The following is a 15,833-nucleotide window of genomic DNA, read 5'->3' as shown; positions in this document are numbered from 1 at the left end:
AAAATGTTAAAGACAGTATCAAACTTAAAAAGCATATAATTGCACAAAGATTGGTGGCAGGTCAGAAGATTGGACCGAATATAAAGACCAGCAACAAATGACAAAAATATTAATAAAGAGGGAAAAATGATACAAAGGTAGGTAGGAAAGTAAGTTGTGAAGAGGATCTAAGGAGGCTATAAAGTGACATAGATATATTAAGCTAGCATGAAAAGACCTGGAGAAGTGTGAGAGGAAGCTAGCGAGAGATATATAGATGGATCGTAAGAGTTTCTATAGATATTTAAATAAGAAAAGAGTTTTAAAAAAAGTGAGCATTGGTCCTATAGAAAGTGAGTCTGTGGAATTAATAATGGAAAATAAGGAGATGGAGAAGAATTGAGCAGGTAATTTGCATCGATCTTCACTATAGAAAGTACAAGTAACATCCCAAAAATAGTCGTAAATCAGTAAATGGGAAGGAGGGAGGAAATAAGGAAAATTACAATCGCCAGAGAAGTGGTATTGAGCAAATTGTTGGGGCTGCGGGCTGACAAATCCTCGGGTCCTGATGGACTTCATCCTAGGGTCTTGAAAGAAGCGGCTAGTGAGATAGTTGATGCATTGGTTTTAATTTTCCAAAACTCCCTGCATTCAGGAAAGGTTCCATTAGATTGGAAAATAGCAAATGTGTACCTCCTTTATTCTAAAAGGAAGGGAGACAGAAAGCAAAAAACTACAGGCCAGTTAGCTTAACATCTGTCATGTTAGAAGTTATTATTAAAGATGTATTGGCAGGGCACTTAGAAAAATTTAGAAAATGGCAATCAGGCAGAGTCAACATGGCTTTCTGAAAGAGAAATCATGTTTCACCAATTTATTGGAGTTCTTTGAAGTAGACACATGTGTTGTGGATAAAGGGGAACCAGTGGATGTACTGTACTTAGATTTCCAGAAGGCATTTGATAAGTTGCCACATTAAAGGTTATTGCAGAAGATAAAAGCTCATGGTGTAGGGCGTAACATATTGGCATGAAGGGAAGGTTGGCTAGTTAACAGGAAATAGAGGGTAGCCATAAATGGGTCTTTTACTGGTTGGCGGAATGTAACGAGTAGTGTGCCACAGGGATTAGTGCTGGGGTTTCAATTTATATAAATGACTTGAATGAAGGGACCAAATGTATGGTTGCTAAATTTGCTGATGACACTAAGATAGGTAGGAAAGTAAGTTATGAAGAGGATCTATGGAGGCTATAAAGTGACATAGATATGCTAAGCAAGTGGGCAAAGACTTTGCAAATGGAGTATAATGTGGGCAAATGTTAAATTGTCCATTTTGGCAGGAAGAATAAAAAAGAAGTATATTATCTGAATGGTGAGAGACTGCACAACACTGAGATTCAGAGGGATCTGGGTATCCTAGTGCATGAACCACAAAATACTAGGTACAGCAAGTAATTAGGAAAGTTAATAGAATGTTATTGTTTATTGTGAGGGGAATTGAATACAAAAGTAGGGAGGTTATGCTTCAGTTATACAGGGTAATGGTGAAACCACAATTTGGAGTACCATGTACAGTATTAGTCTCCTTATTTAAGGAAAGATGTAAATGTATTAGATGCAGTTCAGAGAAGATTTACTAGACTAATACCAAGAATGGGCGAGTTGTCTTATGAAGAAAGGTTGGACAGGCTAAGATTGTATCCACTGGAGTTTAGAAGAGTAAAAGGTGACTTGATTGAAATATATAAGGGTCTTGATAGAGTGGATGTGGAAAGGATGTGGGAGAATTCTTGTGGGAGAATCTAGAACTACAGGTCGCTGTTTAAAAATAAGGGCTCACTCATTTAAGACAAAGATGAGGAGAGTTTTTTTCCCCAGAGGGCCGTGAGTCTTTTGAACTCGCTTCCTTAAAAGGCTGTGGGAGAAGAGTCTTTGAATATTTTTAAGGTAGACCTAGAAAGGTTCATGATAAACAAGGGGGTGAAAGGCTATTGGAATGTGGGGTTGAGGTTTCAATCAGATTAGCCATGATCTTATTGAATGGCGGAGCAGGCTCGAGCGGCTGAGAGGCCCAATCCTGCCACTAATTTGTATGTTCGTATGATATGAGGGGAAGTTCTTTTCAGAGGGTGGTGGGGATCTGGATCCCACAGCCTGAAAGATTGGTAGGGCCAGAAACCCTCATCACATTTAAAGGAGACTTGGATATGCGTATGAGGTGTTGTAACCTTCAGGGCTATGGGTCAAGTGCTGGAAAGTGGAATTAGGCTGTTGTCACTTGACGCAGACATGATGGGCTGAACGGCCTCTTTCTGTGCTGTATATTTCTATGATTCTATGAATCAAAGCATGGGGAAGGTTGACAACCCTCTGGGAATTCAAGGTTAATCTGCAGGACAGTGTTGCAAGCAAACATGACAGGAAAATTATTAGGGTGTTGAGAAAAATGTCATTGTTTTGAAGAGTTTTGCTTCGTAGGAGCAGACTCGATGGCCCGAATGGCCTAATTTCTGCTCCTATGTCTTATGGTAGCCATAGAAATATTGGAGATGGGGCAGTTATAATGCTGTCTGGCTAAATGAAGCAGTGGGAGGTCATGTGACAAAACCTCCAAGGATACACCCAACTGGGAGAGGTGCTGGTGTAGTGGTAATATTACCGGACTAGTAACTCAGCAGCCCAGGCTATTACTCTGGGGCCGCAGGTTCAAATCTCATGACAGTAGCTGGTGGAATTTTAAAAATGTACTTAATCTTGAATTGAAAGCTAGTCTCAGTAATGGTGACCATGAAGGTATCGTAAATTGTCATAAAAAGCCATCTAATCCATTAGGGAAGGAACTCTGCTGTCCTTACATGGTCTGGCCTATATGTGATTCCAGATCCACAGTAATGTGACTGACTTTGAAATGGCCTAGCAAGCTATTCAGTTCAAGGGAAATTAAGGATGGGTGCCAAATGTTGGATTTGCCAGTAACGCCCACATCCTATGAAAGAATAAAGAATAAAAATGTTGGCAACCTTGATCATGGGTGATGAATTCAGTGAGATAGACGACGATGTGTTGGGCGTATACAGGTGAAGCAGAGTCACTGGCTACACAAAGGCTCAGCACAGGTTTTGCCATGGAGCCTGAACCTGCTGCAGTACGTGGCATTCAGGGATCACAGGACCTGCTCATAAAGGGATTATCATCTGAGTAAGATTGACCACGTTGTCTCTGTCAGGTTGCTGGGTTTTGGGAGTAATTTTCAGGAGGGCAACCACCCATCCTGACTGTGCAGCCAAGTCACGTGCAGTCTGTTGTCCCAGCTGACTGGCTTGTCTGAAGCCACAGGCACACAGGAAAATAGAAACGCAGGAGCAGGAAAATGCCATTTGGCCCCTCGAGCCTGCTCCACCATTTAACCAGATCATTACTGATGTTCCACCTCAATGCCATCTTCCCACAATATCCTGTATCCCTTGATGTCATTGGTATCTAGAAATCTATCCACCTCTGCTTTGGACACACTCAATGACTGAGCCCACATAGCCCACTGGGGTATGGAATTTCAAAGATTCACCACCCTCTGACCGAAGAAATTCCTTCTCATCTCGGTCCTATATGGCCTACCTCTTATCTGTGACGATGTCCTCTGGTTCTAGACCCCCCTAATCAGGGAAAACATCCTGCCTGCATCTATCCTGTCGAGCCCTGTAAGAATTTTATACACTTCAATGAGATCACTTCTCATTCTTCTTAAACTCCAGCGAATACAGCCCCAGTCTCCTCAATCTTTCCTCATAAGACAAACCCGCCATCCCATCGATTAGTCTGGTGAGCTTTTGTTGCATTCCCTCTATGGCCAGTTAATCCTTCCTTAGGTAAAAAGACCAAAACTGCATACAGTACTCCGGGTGTGGTCTTTCCAAGACTCTATACAATGGCAGCAAGACTTCCTTAATCTTGTACTCAAATCCCCTTGCAATAAAGGTTAACGTACCATTTGCCTTTCTAATCGCTTGTTGCACCTGCATGTTAACTTTCAGTGATTTATGAACAAGAATACCCAGATCCCTTTGGACATCAACATTTCCCAATCTCTCCCCACTTAAGGAATACTTTGCATTTCTGTTTTTCCTACCAAAGTGGATAACTTCACATTTTTGCACATTATATTCCATCTGCCATGTTCTTGCCCACTCACTTAGTGACTCCGTCACACTCAGACAGAGAGACGGCAAATAATCAGCAATAAACTGTACCATAAAGAGAAACAGTCAGCAACAAACTATAACATCAAGGTTGATGTTTAGGGATTTTTGTGGCCAGTCTAGTTCACAATGCAATTCAGTATCATTAACACAGCAGCTTGTTATTTTCCATTGTCCAAGAATGACTTTAATTCTACAGTCTGTCATTGTTTCTGTTCACTTATCCATTTACTGCTTAATAAAGCTGATTTTAACTCAGATCTACTGAAGTCTTTATTCAACTGCCTTGAGGAAGATTACATGATATAATCAGTAAACCAAAATATAGTGATGAGGGTTTGCTCTTCATTACACCTTGCTACAAATTCCATAGAAATGAGTAAAGACACACTGTGGGAACAGAAGAAAAGCAGTAGCCCATTCAGCCCTCTCGGGCCTGTTCCATAAAAGATGTGAGTGAAACAGTTGGATTTTCACAACATCCTCACCTTTAATGTTACCTCCATGATCACAATGTTCCTCATAATTCTGGACTCTTGCATATCCCTAATTTTAATAATTCCATCATCAGCTGCCTAGGCCTTAAGTTCTGGAATCCCCTCCCTAAACATCTCCAGCTCTCTGCTTTTTTCTCCCCGCCTTAAAATCTACCACTTTGATCAAATTGTCCCAATATGGGGCTAAAGGCCAATTAGTCTCCTGGACTTGATGGTTTGCATCCTAGGATATTAAAGGAAGTAGCTACAGAGATAGTGGATGCACTGGTAGTAATCTTCCAAGAATCCTTAGGTTCTGGAAAAGTCCCAGAGGATTGGAGAACTGCCAGTGTAACACCCTTATTCAAAAAGGAAGGGACACAAAAACAGGTAACCATAGGCCAGTTAGCTTAACATCCGTCATTGGGAAAATGTTGGGGTCTATTATTAAGGATGTAATAGCAGAGAATTGATAAATGCACAATACAATCAAGCAGAGTCAGTATAGCTTCATGATGGGGAAATCATGCCTGACAAATTTATTAGAAATCTTTGAGGAGGTAACAAGCAAGATGGATAAAGGGGAACCAGTAGGTGTAATATATTTGGATTTCCAGAAGGTACCGCATATAAGGCTACTTAATAAGTTAAGAGCCCATGGTAAAAGCAAAATACTGCGGATACTGGAAATCTGAAACAAAAACAAAAATTGCTGGAAAAACTCAGCAGGTCTGACAGCATCTGTGGAGAGAAAGACAGAGTTAATGTTTCGAGTCCAAACTAAAGAGAAGTAGAAATGTGGCGAAATATATACTGTTTAAGCTTTATAGAAGGCCAGTGATAGGTGGAGGCAAAAGAGAGATTGCAAAAGATGTCATAAACAAAAGGTCAAAGGGGTGTTGATGGTGATGGTACTGGCTAAAGGAGGTGCTAATTGTGACATTAAGAGTAGAAAACAGATGGTCCTAAAGGGGGTGGGGGTGGGGGGAGGGGATGGTGTGGAGAAAAGATCAAAATAGGCTAAAAGGTGGGGATAAAACAATGAATGGAAATAAATTTTTAAAAATAATTGAAATGGGTGGGGAAAAAAATTTATATATAAAAATTAAAAAATAAATATTTGAAAAAAGGGGATCAAAAAGGGGTGAGGATGGAGGAGCGAGTTCATGATCTGAAGTTGTTGAACTCAATGTTAAGCCTGGAAGGCTGTAAAGTGCCTAATCGGAAGCTGAGGTGCGTTAAGCTTCACTGGAACATTGCAGCAGGCCAAGGACGGACATGTGGACATGAGAGCAGGGTGGTGTGTTGAAATGGCAAGCAACAGGGAGGTCTGGGTCATGCTTGCGGACAGACCGAAGGTGTTCCGCAAAGCGGTCACCCAGTCTGCGTTTGGTCTCTCCAATGTAGAGGAGACTGCATTGGGAGCAGCGAATGCAGTAGACTGAATTGAGGGAAGTGCAAGTGAAGTGTTGCTTCACTTGAAGGGAGTATTTGGGCCCTTGGACGGTGAGGAGGGGGGAAGTAACGGGGCAGGTGTTGCAACTTCTGCGATTGCATAGGAAGGTGCTGTGGGAGGGGATTGAGGTGTAGGGGGTAATGGAGGAGTGGTCCAGGGTGTCCCAGAGGGAACGGTCCCTAAGGAATGCTGAAGGGAAGATGTGTTTGGTGGTGGCATCATGCTGGAGTTGGCGGAAATGGCAGAGGATGATCCTTTGAATGTGGAGGCTGGTGGGGTGATAAGTGAGGACAAGGGGGACCCTATCATGGTCCTGGGAGGGAGAGGAAGGTGTAAGGGCAGAGGCGTGGGAGATGAGTTGGACATGGTTGAGGGCCCTGTCAACCACCGTGGGTGGGAAACCTTGGTTAAGGAAGAAGGAAGACATGTCAGAAGCACTGTTTTGGAAAGTGGCATCATTGGAACAGGTGTGGCGGAGGCGAAGGAACTGAAAGAATGGGATGGAGTCCTTACAGGAAGCAGGGTATCCCCATGGGCCCCAGTTATGCCTGTCTCTTTATGGGGTATGTGGAACATTCCTTGTTCCAGTCCTACTCAGGCCCCCTCCCACAACTCTTTCTCCGGTACATGGATGACTGTTTCGGTGCCACTTCATGCTCTCATCTGGACCTGGAAAAATTTATTAATTCTGCTTCCAATTTCCACCCCTCCATCATTTTCACATGGTCCATCACTGACACTACCCTTCCATTCCTTGACCTCGCTGTCTCAATTTTTGGTGATAGACTGTCCACCAATATTCATTACAAGACTACCGACTCCCACAGCTACCTCAATTACAACTCTTCACACCCTGCTTCCTGTAAGGGCTCCATCCCATTCTCTCAGTACCTTCACCTTCGTTGCATCTGTTCCAGTGATGCCACTTTCCAAAACAGTGCTTCTGACATGTCTTCCTTCTTCCTTAACTGAAGTTTCCCACCCACGGTGGTTGACAGGGCCCTCAACCATGTCGGGCCCATCTCCCGCGCCTCTGCCCCCACACCTTCCTCTCCCTCCCAGAACCATGATAGGGTCTCCCTTGTCCTCACCGCACCAGCCTCCACATTCAAAGGATCATCCTCCACCAGTTCCGTCAACTCTAGCGTGATGTCACCACCAAACACATCTTCCTTTCACCCCCCCGTCGGCATTCCGTAGAGTCATACGGACTTGAAACGTTAACTCTGTCTTTCTCTCCACAGGTGCTATCAGACCTGCTGAGTTTTTCCAGTAATTTTTGTTTTTGTTTAAGAGCCCATGGTGTTGGGGGTAGTATATGTGACTTTGTAGCAGTTTGTTACAACTGAATGGCTTGCTTGGCCATTTCAGAGTCAACCACATTGCTTGGGTCTGGAGTCCCATGTAGGCCAAGTGAACCAGATGGGTCTTTACAAAAATGGTTTCGTGATTATCATTAGACTTTAATTCCAGGTTTTCATTGAATTCAAATTCCACCAACTGTTGTGGCAGGATTCAAACCCAGGTCCCCAGAGCATTACATTGGGTCTCTGGATTACTAGTCTAGCGACAATACCACTACGCCATCACCTCCCCCTGGAAGTTCCCCTCCAAGCCACTCACCATCCTGACTTGGAAATATATCACCGTTCCTTCACTGATGCTGGGTCAAAGTCCTGGAACTCCCTCCCTAACAGCACTGTGGGTGTACCTACACCACATGGACTGAAGCGGTTCAAGAAGCCAGCGAAGCTCACATCCCGTGAATGAATAAAAAAATATATATAAATGAGTTGGATGAGGGAAGTGAATGTACTATCGCCAGGTACTTGCAGATGACACAAAAATAGGTGGGAAGGCAAGTGGTGAGGATGACACAAAGAATCTACAGAGGGATATAGAGAGGTTAAGTGAGTGGGCAAAAACTTGGTAGTTGGAAGATAATGTGGGAAAATGTGAGGTTATGCACTTTGTCAGGAAGAATACAGGAGCTGAATATTATTTAAATGGAGAAAGACTGAAGAAAGCTGCAGCACAGAGGGATTTGGGGATCCTCATGCATTAATTACAAAAGGCGAGCATACAAGTTCAACAGGTAATAGGGGAGGGCAAATGGAATGTTGGCCTTTATTTCAAAGGGAATGGAGTATAAAAATAGGGAAGTCTTGCTAAAACTATACACGGCACTAGTCTGACCACACCTAGAATACTGTGAACAGTTTTGGTCCCCTTATCTAAGGAAAGATACACTGGCATTTGAGGCAGTCCAGAGAAGGTTCACTAGCTTGATCCTGGGTATGGAGGGATTTTCTTATTGAATAGGTTGGGCCTGTACTCATTGGAGTTTAGAAGAATGAGGGCAACATTATTGAAACATGTAAGACTCTTAGGGGGCTTGACAGGGTAGATGCTGAGAGGTTGTTTCCCCTTGTGGGAAAGTCTAGGACCAGAGGGCATAATCTCAGAGCAAAAGGTCTCCCATTTAAGACAGAGATGAGGAAAAATTTCTTCTCTCAGAGGATAGTCAACCTGTGGAATTCTTTACCGCAGGGTGCTGTAGAGGCTGGGTTATTAACTTTATTCAAGGTTGAGATGGACAGATTTTTAATCAGTAAGTGAATCAAGGGTTATGGGGAAAAGGCAGGAGTTGAGAATTATCAGATCAGCCTTGATATCATTGAATGGCAGAACAGATTCGATGGGCTGAATGGCCTACTTCTGCTCCTACATCTTATAGTCTTATGGTCTTATGTGGCTTCATGTCAAATTTTGTTTGATAATACTCCTGTGAACCTTTAGTTTCTTTGGATGGTTCACATTACAGGTGCTATACCAATGCAGGTTGTTGTTGCTTATGAGCTTCTCATATCCACAAGTATATTTTAACAGAGTTAATATTCTCAAGCATGGCAGCAGTCAAACTCTCGTTCACTGTTTTCATTAATCCAAGCAAGATAACCATTCCACTACTGTACCGTTGGGTCTGAGACCTTGAACCCGAAATAAGTACCCCGATGAAATAAATGTCCCCAAAAAACTACAGTAGGAGACACAACAGGCATGAACTGTGACCAAAGATAAAAGCAAAATACTGCAGATGCTGGAAATCTGAAATAAAAACAGAAAATTCTGGAAAAGCTCAGCAAGTCTGAAGAAGGGTTATACAGACTCGAAATGTTAACTCTGTTTCTCTCTCCACAGATGCTGTCAGACCTACTGAGTTTTTCCAGCATGTTCTGTTTTTATTTTTGAACTGTGACCAACTGGGGGAGGTATCGAAAGTGGTGTCCACTGCCAGTGGACCTATACCCCCAGTAAGGAGTCAGCCATGAAAGATGAGTAGAAAATCAGCAGCGAAGAAGATAACAGCAGCAAGTGGAAAATGCTTACTTTGATATAAATACAGCCCATAGTGGAAAAGCAGGTCCATCAGGACACAACTGAAAAAAACACAATGATCCAGCCTTGGTATTGGCGAGCTGCGCTCAACGGGAATTAAAAGTTACCAAACAGAGAATTCAGGTGATAAACCTTCAGCTACAAGCTTTCTTTGCCCAAGCCCCATCGTTATCTTAGCTGCCCTACCTTGGGATTAACTCCTTCAAGGAAGGCAAGTGATTGCACGCCCGTGGGAAAGTCTAGGACCCCTCCAACTGTCTCCAGTTGAATGATTGATTGCGAGCTCGGTCAAGCTAAAGTCTTGACAAGGAGTTGTTGTTTAAACTGACATTTATTACTAATAGTTGGTGGTACAGAAATTGAGTATTGCTAAAAGTGAGATGCTGTTGAAGCTTTTTTGTCTTGCACTCATCAGGACAGATCCAAGAATGCCAAATTTTAAAGGGAGCAACAATGTGTACTGCATAAAAAAAGGGTGTTGGTTGGTTGGCAAGTTGACTCTGGTTGAGGCGTTGCCATGGAGAATGCACCAGGGGGCTATTCAGCCCCATACTTTATTTTTTAAAAATTAAATAAAAGCGTGAGGTGGGGGTGGCAATAGTTCCCTCGTACATTCTCCATGGCAATACATTGACCAATCAGAGTCAACTTGCCAACCAATCAGCACCTGTTTCTCATGCAGTATAAATTGTTGTTCCCTTTGAAATTTGGCATTCTTGCATCTGTCCTGATGAGCGCAAGCCAGCATGTCTCTTTTTTCAGCAGTACTGAAACTTATTCAGTGTATAAGTGGTTAGGGTAATCCTTTGAGAACATCTGAATCTGCACTGGAATAAAAAATATATATAGTGAGATGTTACAACAGGTTCTTCAGAATTTGACAAGGTCTGACCAGCTGTTAACCCTTCGAGCTCGAGAACTGTACAGAAGAACAGAGGAACAATTAACCACTCAAGCCTGTACCATGCCATTCAATCAGGTCGTGGCTGATCTGAACTCCATATAGAGCCTTTGCTCCATATCCCTTTGTACCTTTGGATAACAAAAGTCTATCAATTGAGATCTAAAATTGACACTCAACTGTAACATGTGAATTTTTGTAGGCATAACCTTACACATGTAACTATTATCAATAACAGTGATCATTATGCGCTTAATTCTATGAAAGCTAATAAATGCCTTTGAACCCTGTTAACTTGTGGAATAACTTACAGATAAGAACATCCATTTCCTGTAACTCCCCATTCAGTTGTGGTGTCCCCACTATTCAGTGCCCATTAAGAAGTTAGGTTCACAATGTTATTATGCTCAGGTGCCAGTAGACTGTAAAATTTTTGGTTGCCCCTGACTCTCCTGGGCGTTGAGGTAATTTTAACATTTTGTTTTATTTTGTCTGGGAAATGCAGCAGAGCAAGTTAAGAAAGGGCAAAAGATTCCACAGGTTGGCTGAAGTGATTTACGTTTGCGCTGTCAGCCTTCAAAAACAATCTTTGTTCCATTTTACTGTCGATTTTAAGAGCTGGCTTTACGGCTAAGAGAAGCCATTGATCAGTGTGCATTCTGAGCCACTGACAGCAATAAATGAAATTGCGTAATACAAGTATTCGCACCATGAATATTTAATATGAAACAGCTTGGGTGAAAATTGCTCCTAGCTCGACTCCACTGAAACAGTTCTGATGTGCGTTTGGCTCCCTCCCTCCTCACAGAAGCTGGGATGGCCGAACATTAAATATACCTTATGACATTGTTGAGGCAACTTTTACCTGGATCTCTCGGCTGTGACCATGTTCATTATAAATACTTGTTTTTATTGCCCTGAAGGCTCTCCTGGTTATTGTGAATTGTCTTGATGTAATGGAATAAATGAATCACCATGGGCTCCATGCAATGGAGACACTGTACATGCATTAAGTCTTTCCGTTTACAGGGCTTACCGAGGACAGTTTACTCTGCATTGTTGGGACTTGGCGAGAAGGAGGGGGGGAATGCTCCATGCCTGATGAAGAGCCATCAATCTGTCTTACTCGAAAGCAAGAGGCAAGGAGGTTTGCATCTAATGTAAAACAAGATCGTCGTGCTAAATGAGGGCCTGTTCCTCTGAACCGATCCTCTCACCAAGCAAGGGGTGCCCCCCCCACCAATCCTGAAAGGTCTACAGTCCCTGAAAATTTTTCCTGCCTGCATTGGAATTACGATAAAGCTTCAGAAAGAAATGGCCGAGCAGAGGGAAGATCATGGCGCCACTTCTGGGTGGTGTTTAACTGTAGCACCCGGTGTAATTCCGCACCAATATTTGGGGAGGGAGGGAGCTGCTGTGACCAATGAGCCACATTTTGCAGCTTGTTTAGCAGACTGGAGATGACACAGACCCGGAGGATCCTGTGCTGTGCCCCATGAGTTACCTAGGAACATGGAATGATTTACACCACAGAAGGAGGCCATTTGGCCCATTGTGCTCCTGCTGGAATTGAATTTTCTTTTCCTCAACATTCACCTTGAAAATGGATTATGCCGCAAACTGTTGAATGTAAAACTCTCGAGGGCAACGGGACATCTGAGACCTCGGTGAACAATGGGACCAACAGTCCACCTTCTTAACCAATGAAATGTAAGGATAGAGGAAGAAACAGGGGAATGACAGAGAAAGAGGACGAATTAGAGTCAAACCAGTTTCAGAAAGTGAACTAAAGAGAGAGAAAAATGATTGGACTAAAAGAGAGGGAAAGAAAAGTGTCAGAAAGGAAAAGTGTGAGAAAATCAAAACACTTAAAATGTAAAAAAAACCTCAGGGAACAATATGGTAAGCACAGGAATGAGGCACCACAGTTTCAATTGTTCCCTTTCTGGGCCTCTGGGGTTAAGTGGCACTGTAGGAACATAAATCTCCTTATGAAGGGTCCTTCTGTTGTTAAGTACCAGCCTTAACTTCAGTTGGTGAGTTTAAGTTGTAGTTATGGAGCAAATTCAGCAATTTCTTGAAATTTATCAGGAGATTGAGGACAATCTCCTATGTTACAAATCTAACAGCAGAGTGGTACAAATTATCCAGCAAATGGTGATGATTCACAACTCACAATGTTTTCCCTTCCTGGTCACAATTTGCTGTGTTGTTTATGCACTAATAAAGTCAACCCCATTTAGTCCACTAAAATCTTCTCAGCAAACCAGGGCCCCTGTGTGATATTATCCTTTGAACAGTTAATATGTTGGTGTCAAGTTCCTCTGTTTGTTATTTGAAGAGATGCTAATATTTTCGATTCATTCTTCAGATGTGGCGGACTCTGACAAGACAGCAATTTGTTCCCCAGCCCGAGTTACCTTGAGTCAGCTACAATGAGCTGGATCTTTCTGAGATCGTCAGGACCCTGACGTTGGGCTCAATCCCGGGTGGAACCTGGAAATAGCTATAGTGGGACATTGGCCGCGATCGTCCTGGAGGTGGCCAATTAAGAGGCCACTTCTGGGCGCCCCATCCAATTAAGGATGGCGCGTGGAGGATGGAACTGGAAGGCCCAAATGGAGAGCCTGCAGTGATATCCGGCCAGGAGCTCCATTGAATTGGGCGCTTCCCTCTGAAGAATCACATATGTGTAAAAAAGAAGTATTCCCATAGCTTCCAGGCCATTAGCATGGAGGGAGGGGCCTCCTCCAGAGAATCACCTGTGGCCACACTGTGGCCTTCTGAACCCCTCAGCTCTGGGATGGGCAAGTTTAAAGGAGGTCCCACTTGCCCTCTGCCTACTGCCAGGAGGCCGCCGTTAGGCAACAGGTAGGCATTGGCCTCAGTGGGAGGCTCGGCTGTGGTTGGGAGGATCCCAGTGCCCTTTGATCCCAAGTGACTATTTGAGCCTAATTAGCTACCTGATGCTGCTGGGTAAGCAGCGGGTGCCCGTCAGACCCTACCTCCAGCAAGATTGCTCAGAGGTGGCAACATGCCAGGGAGCTGCCTTGACACATGATTCTCTAATTTTACTTCGAGTCCCGCACCCACGGGACAGAGAAAATTCATCTCAAAGTGTGAAAGAGGGGCCATATAGTGGCCAAACAATATACCTTTCCCTGAACAATCCAGCAATGTCCATGGCCATTTTCTGGTGCCAGACAACAGATTTTAGAATTCAGCTTGTTATGATGGGATTTGAACTATTGACCTTCAGTTATTAGTTTGGTACCAGAACCAGAATTAGGCAAGTGTGCGTAATGGTAAAGTTGGGATTCTGTGCTCGCTGACCTACAACTCCTGGTTTGGCAATGCCTCAATTTTAAAACTCTCCTCCTTTTTAACAAATCACTCCATGGCCTCCCTCCTGCCTATCCCTGTAACCTCCTCTAGCCCTACAACCTTCCACAGTCTCTACGCTCATCCAATTCTGATCGTTTGAGCATCCACCACTCCAACATTGGTGGCTGGGCCTTCAACTGCGTAGGCCCTAAACCCTGGAACTCCTTCCCCGAACTTCTCCACCTCTTTCCTCCTTTAAGATGCTTATTAAAACCCACCGCTTTGACCAAGCTTTTGGTCACCTGTCCTAATATGACTTGGTGTCATATTTTGTTTGACAATGCTCCTATTATGTTTTACTATTACTTCAGGGTGCCATATAAAGGCAAGTTGTTTCTGTTGTTGACATGTTTTCTCTTCAAAAAAAATCTCCCTAAATGTCACCAAGAGCTCATGAATCACCGGAATTCAGAAGGCCTGTAAACTTATTTTTTAGACTGGTCCTGAGGTTAAGTGGGGTTGAAGGACAGAGATAATTGGAACAGGGGCAGGGAGGTAGAAGAGCCTACTAGGGGGTAATTTAAAATGGTGCAGGAGGAGGGAGAAGGCAGCATTGGCTAGTGGGAAGTGGAAGGTTAAGCGGATAGAAGATGAAGGAATAACAAAGTGGGGACAATTGTTTCAAAAATTTTAAAATATAAAGGTTCAATAGACAGATGAAAAGAAAGCACAGCTAAATGCTTAAAGCATTATGAAAGGGGATGAGCAAGAGATGAGAATAGAGACAGTGGGGATAGGCCCAGAAGCCTGCTTTTGGAGGTTTAACAAAAAGTGAGTATAAAATAGAAATCAAAGTTAAATACGTAAAAATTTACAATTTAATACTTGACTAAATACTCCCATACAGGGAGAGACACTGTAACTCAGCCTATGGAGGCTTTGAATATTGCAACAAAGCAATAGAATTAAGCCATTTAACCGCTCAAGCCAGTTCCTGGTATTCAATAAGATCATGGCTGATCCCTGACCTAACTCCATATACCCAACTTTTCCCTAAATCCTTTAACACCTTTGGATAACAAAAATTTATCAATCTTCGATTGAAAGCTGAAAATTGATCGAGAATGAATTGCCATTTGAGAGTCCCAAACTCTACCACCCTTTACATTACATTAGACCCCTGAAAAGCCTGATTCTAATTTTCATACGACGCCCTCCAGTCCTAGACTCCCCAAGATTGAACGGAGGGTGAGTATTGGAGGACCTGTAGCTCAATCTAGTAGTATGGTTTGACCTGTTGGCATGACCTGGGATTGTGACAGCTTATAACAATTGGATTGAGGGGTTACTCCTGGTACGACAGTGCTTATTGATAGCCAAATGTTCAATTATCTCTAAAATAGGGGACAGGCGCTGATAATATATGAGTTAGCTGTACTTGGCCTTTAAGCAAATGTCTCTGCTATGCTGACACAGAGGCGTGGGATCAATTGACTTTGGATACCAGTGGAGTTGTGTTTAGAATTGTTAAGGTCCCTCTCCCTCTGTGATTGTGGTATGTATAAAGCTGGGAGGGAAGCTGATGAGCATTGTTTTTAAAATCCTTTCTTCAATGTGCTCAGTTCTTCCTCAACCACCCCTCCATCACGCACCCCACCCCATGCCCCCATTTCCTCTCCTCCCAAAGTCTCACATGGGATCACATTTGAAAGCTGTCCTCGAGGAAAGAACATGCTTGGATGTAAGATAAAACGCAGAGAAGCTAAGCTGGTTGTTGCTATTAAGTGAACCCAGAATGTCACTTACCAAGTAATGGCGGTAACCAGTTCACATTGGCTTCGCAGTGAGAGTCCAGGAAAGTCAAAACTTCACCTTTGGCCACCGAAGCTCCTAGCAACCTAGTTCGGATTAGGCCTTCCCTCTTCCTGGTGCGCATGATCCTCACTTTTGGAAATCTAGCCATGTATTCCTCTAAACGTTCTTTCAAATGCTCTGAAAGAAATAAAGAAGTGAACACTTGATTATTATTATTTATCTGTGACTGTACGGATTTCAAGTCAGTTGATCAGAACGGTAGAAGCTCTTTTCATGTGGAAAAG

At 43.2% G+C, this 15,833-nt stretch overlaps 1 protein-coding gene across 1 annotated transcript in view; it reads right to left on the bottom strand.

The window, feature by feature from the left end:
* galntl6 (polypeptide N-acetylgalactosaminyltransferase like 6) overlaps positions 1 to 15,833 on the bottom strand; it is a 1,368,692-nt gene that overhangs the window by 319,079 nt on the left and 1,033,780 nt on the right. The window contains exon 6 of the mRNA XM_078557596.1: positions 15,541 to 15,726. Within this exon, the coding sequence (XP_078413722.1) occupies positions 15,541 to 15,726 (186 nt within the window). The remainder of the gene's footprint in view (positions 1 to 15,540; positions 15,727 to 15,833) is intronic.

The sequence above is a fragment of the Cetorhinus maximus genome, chromosome 2, assembly GCF_964194155.1.
Source record: "Cetorhinus maximus chromosome 2, sCetMax3.hap1.1, whole genome shotgun sequence".
Lineage (NCBI taxonomy): Eukaryota > Metazoa > Chordata > Chondrichthyes > Lamniformes > Cetorhinidae > Cetorhinus > Cetorhinus maximus.
This window is presented reverse-complemented; position numbering and strand designations above follow the sequence as displayed.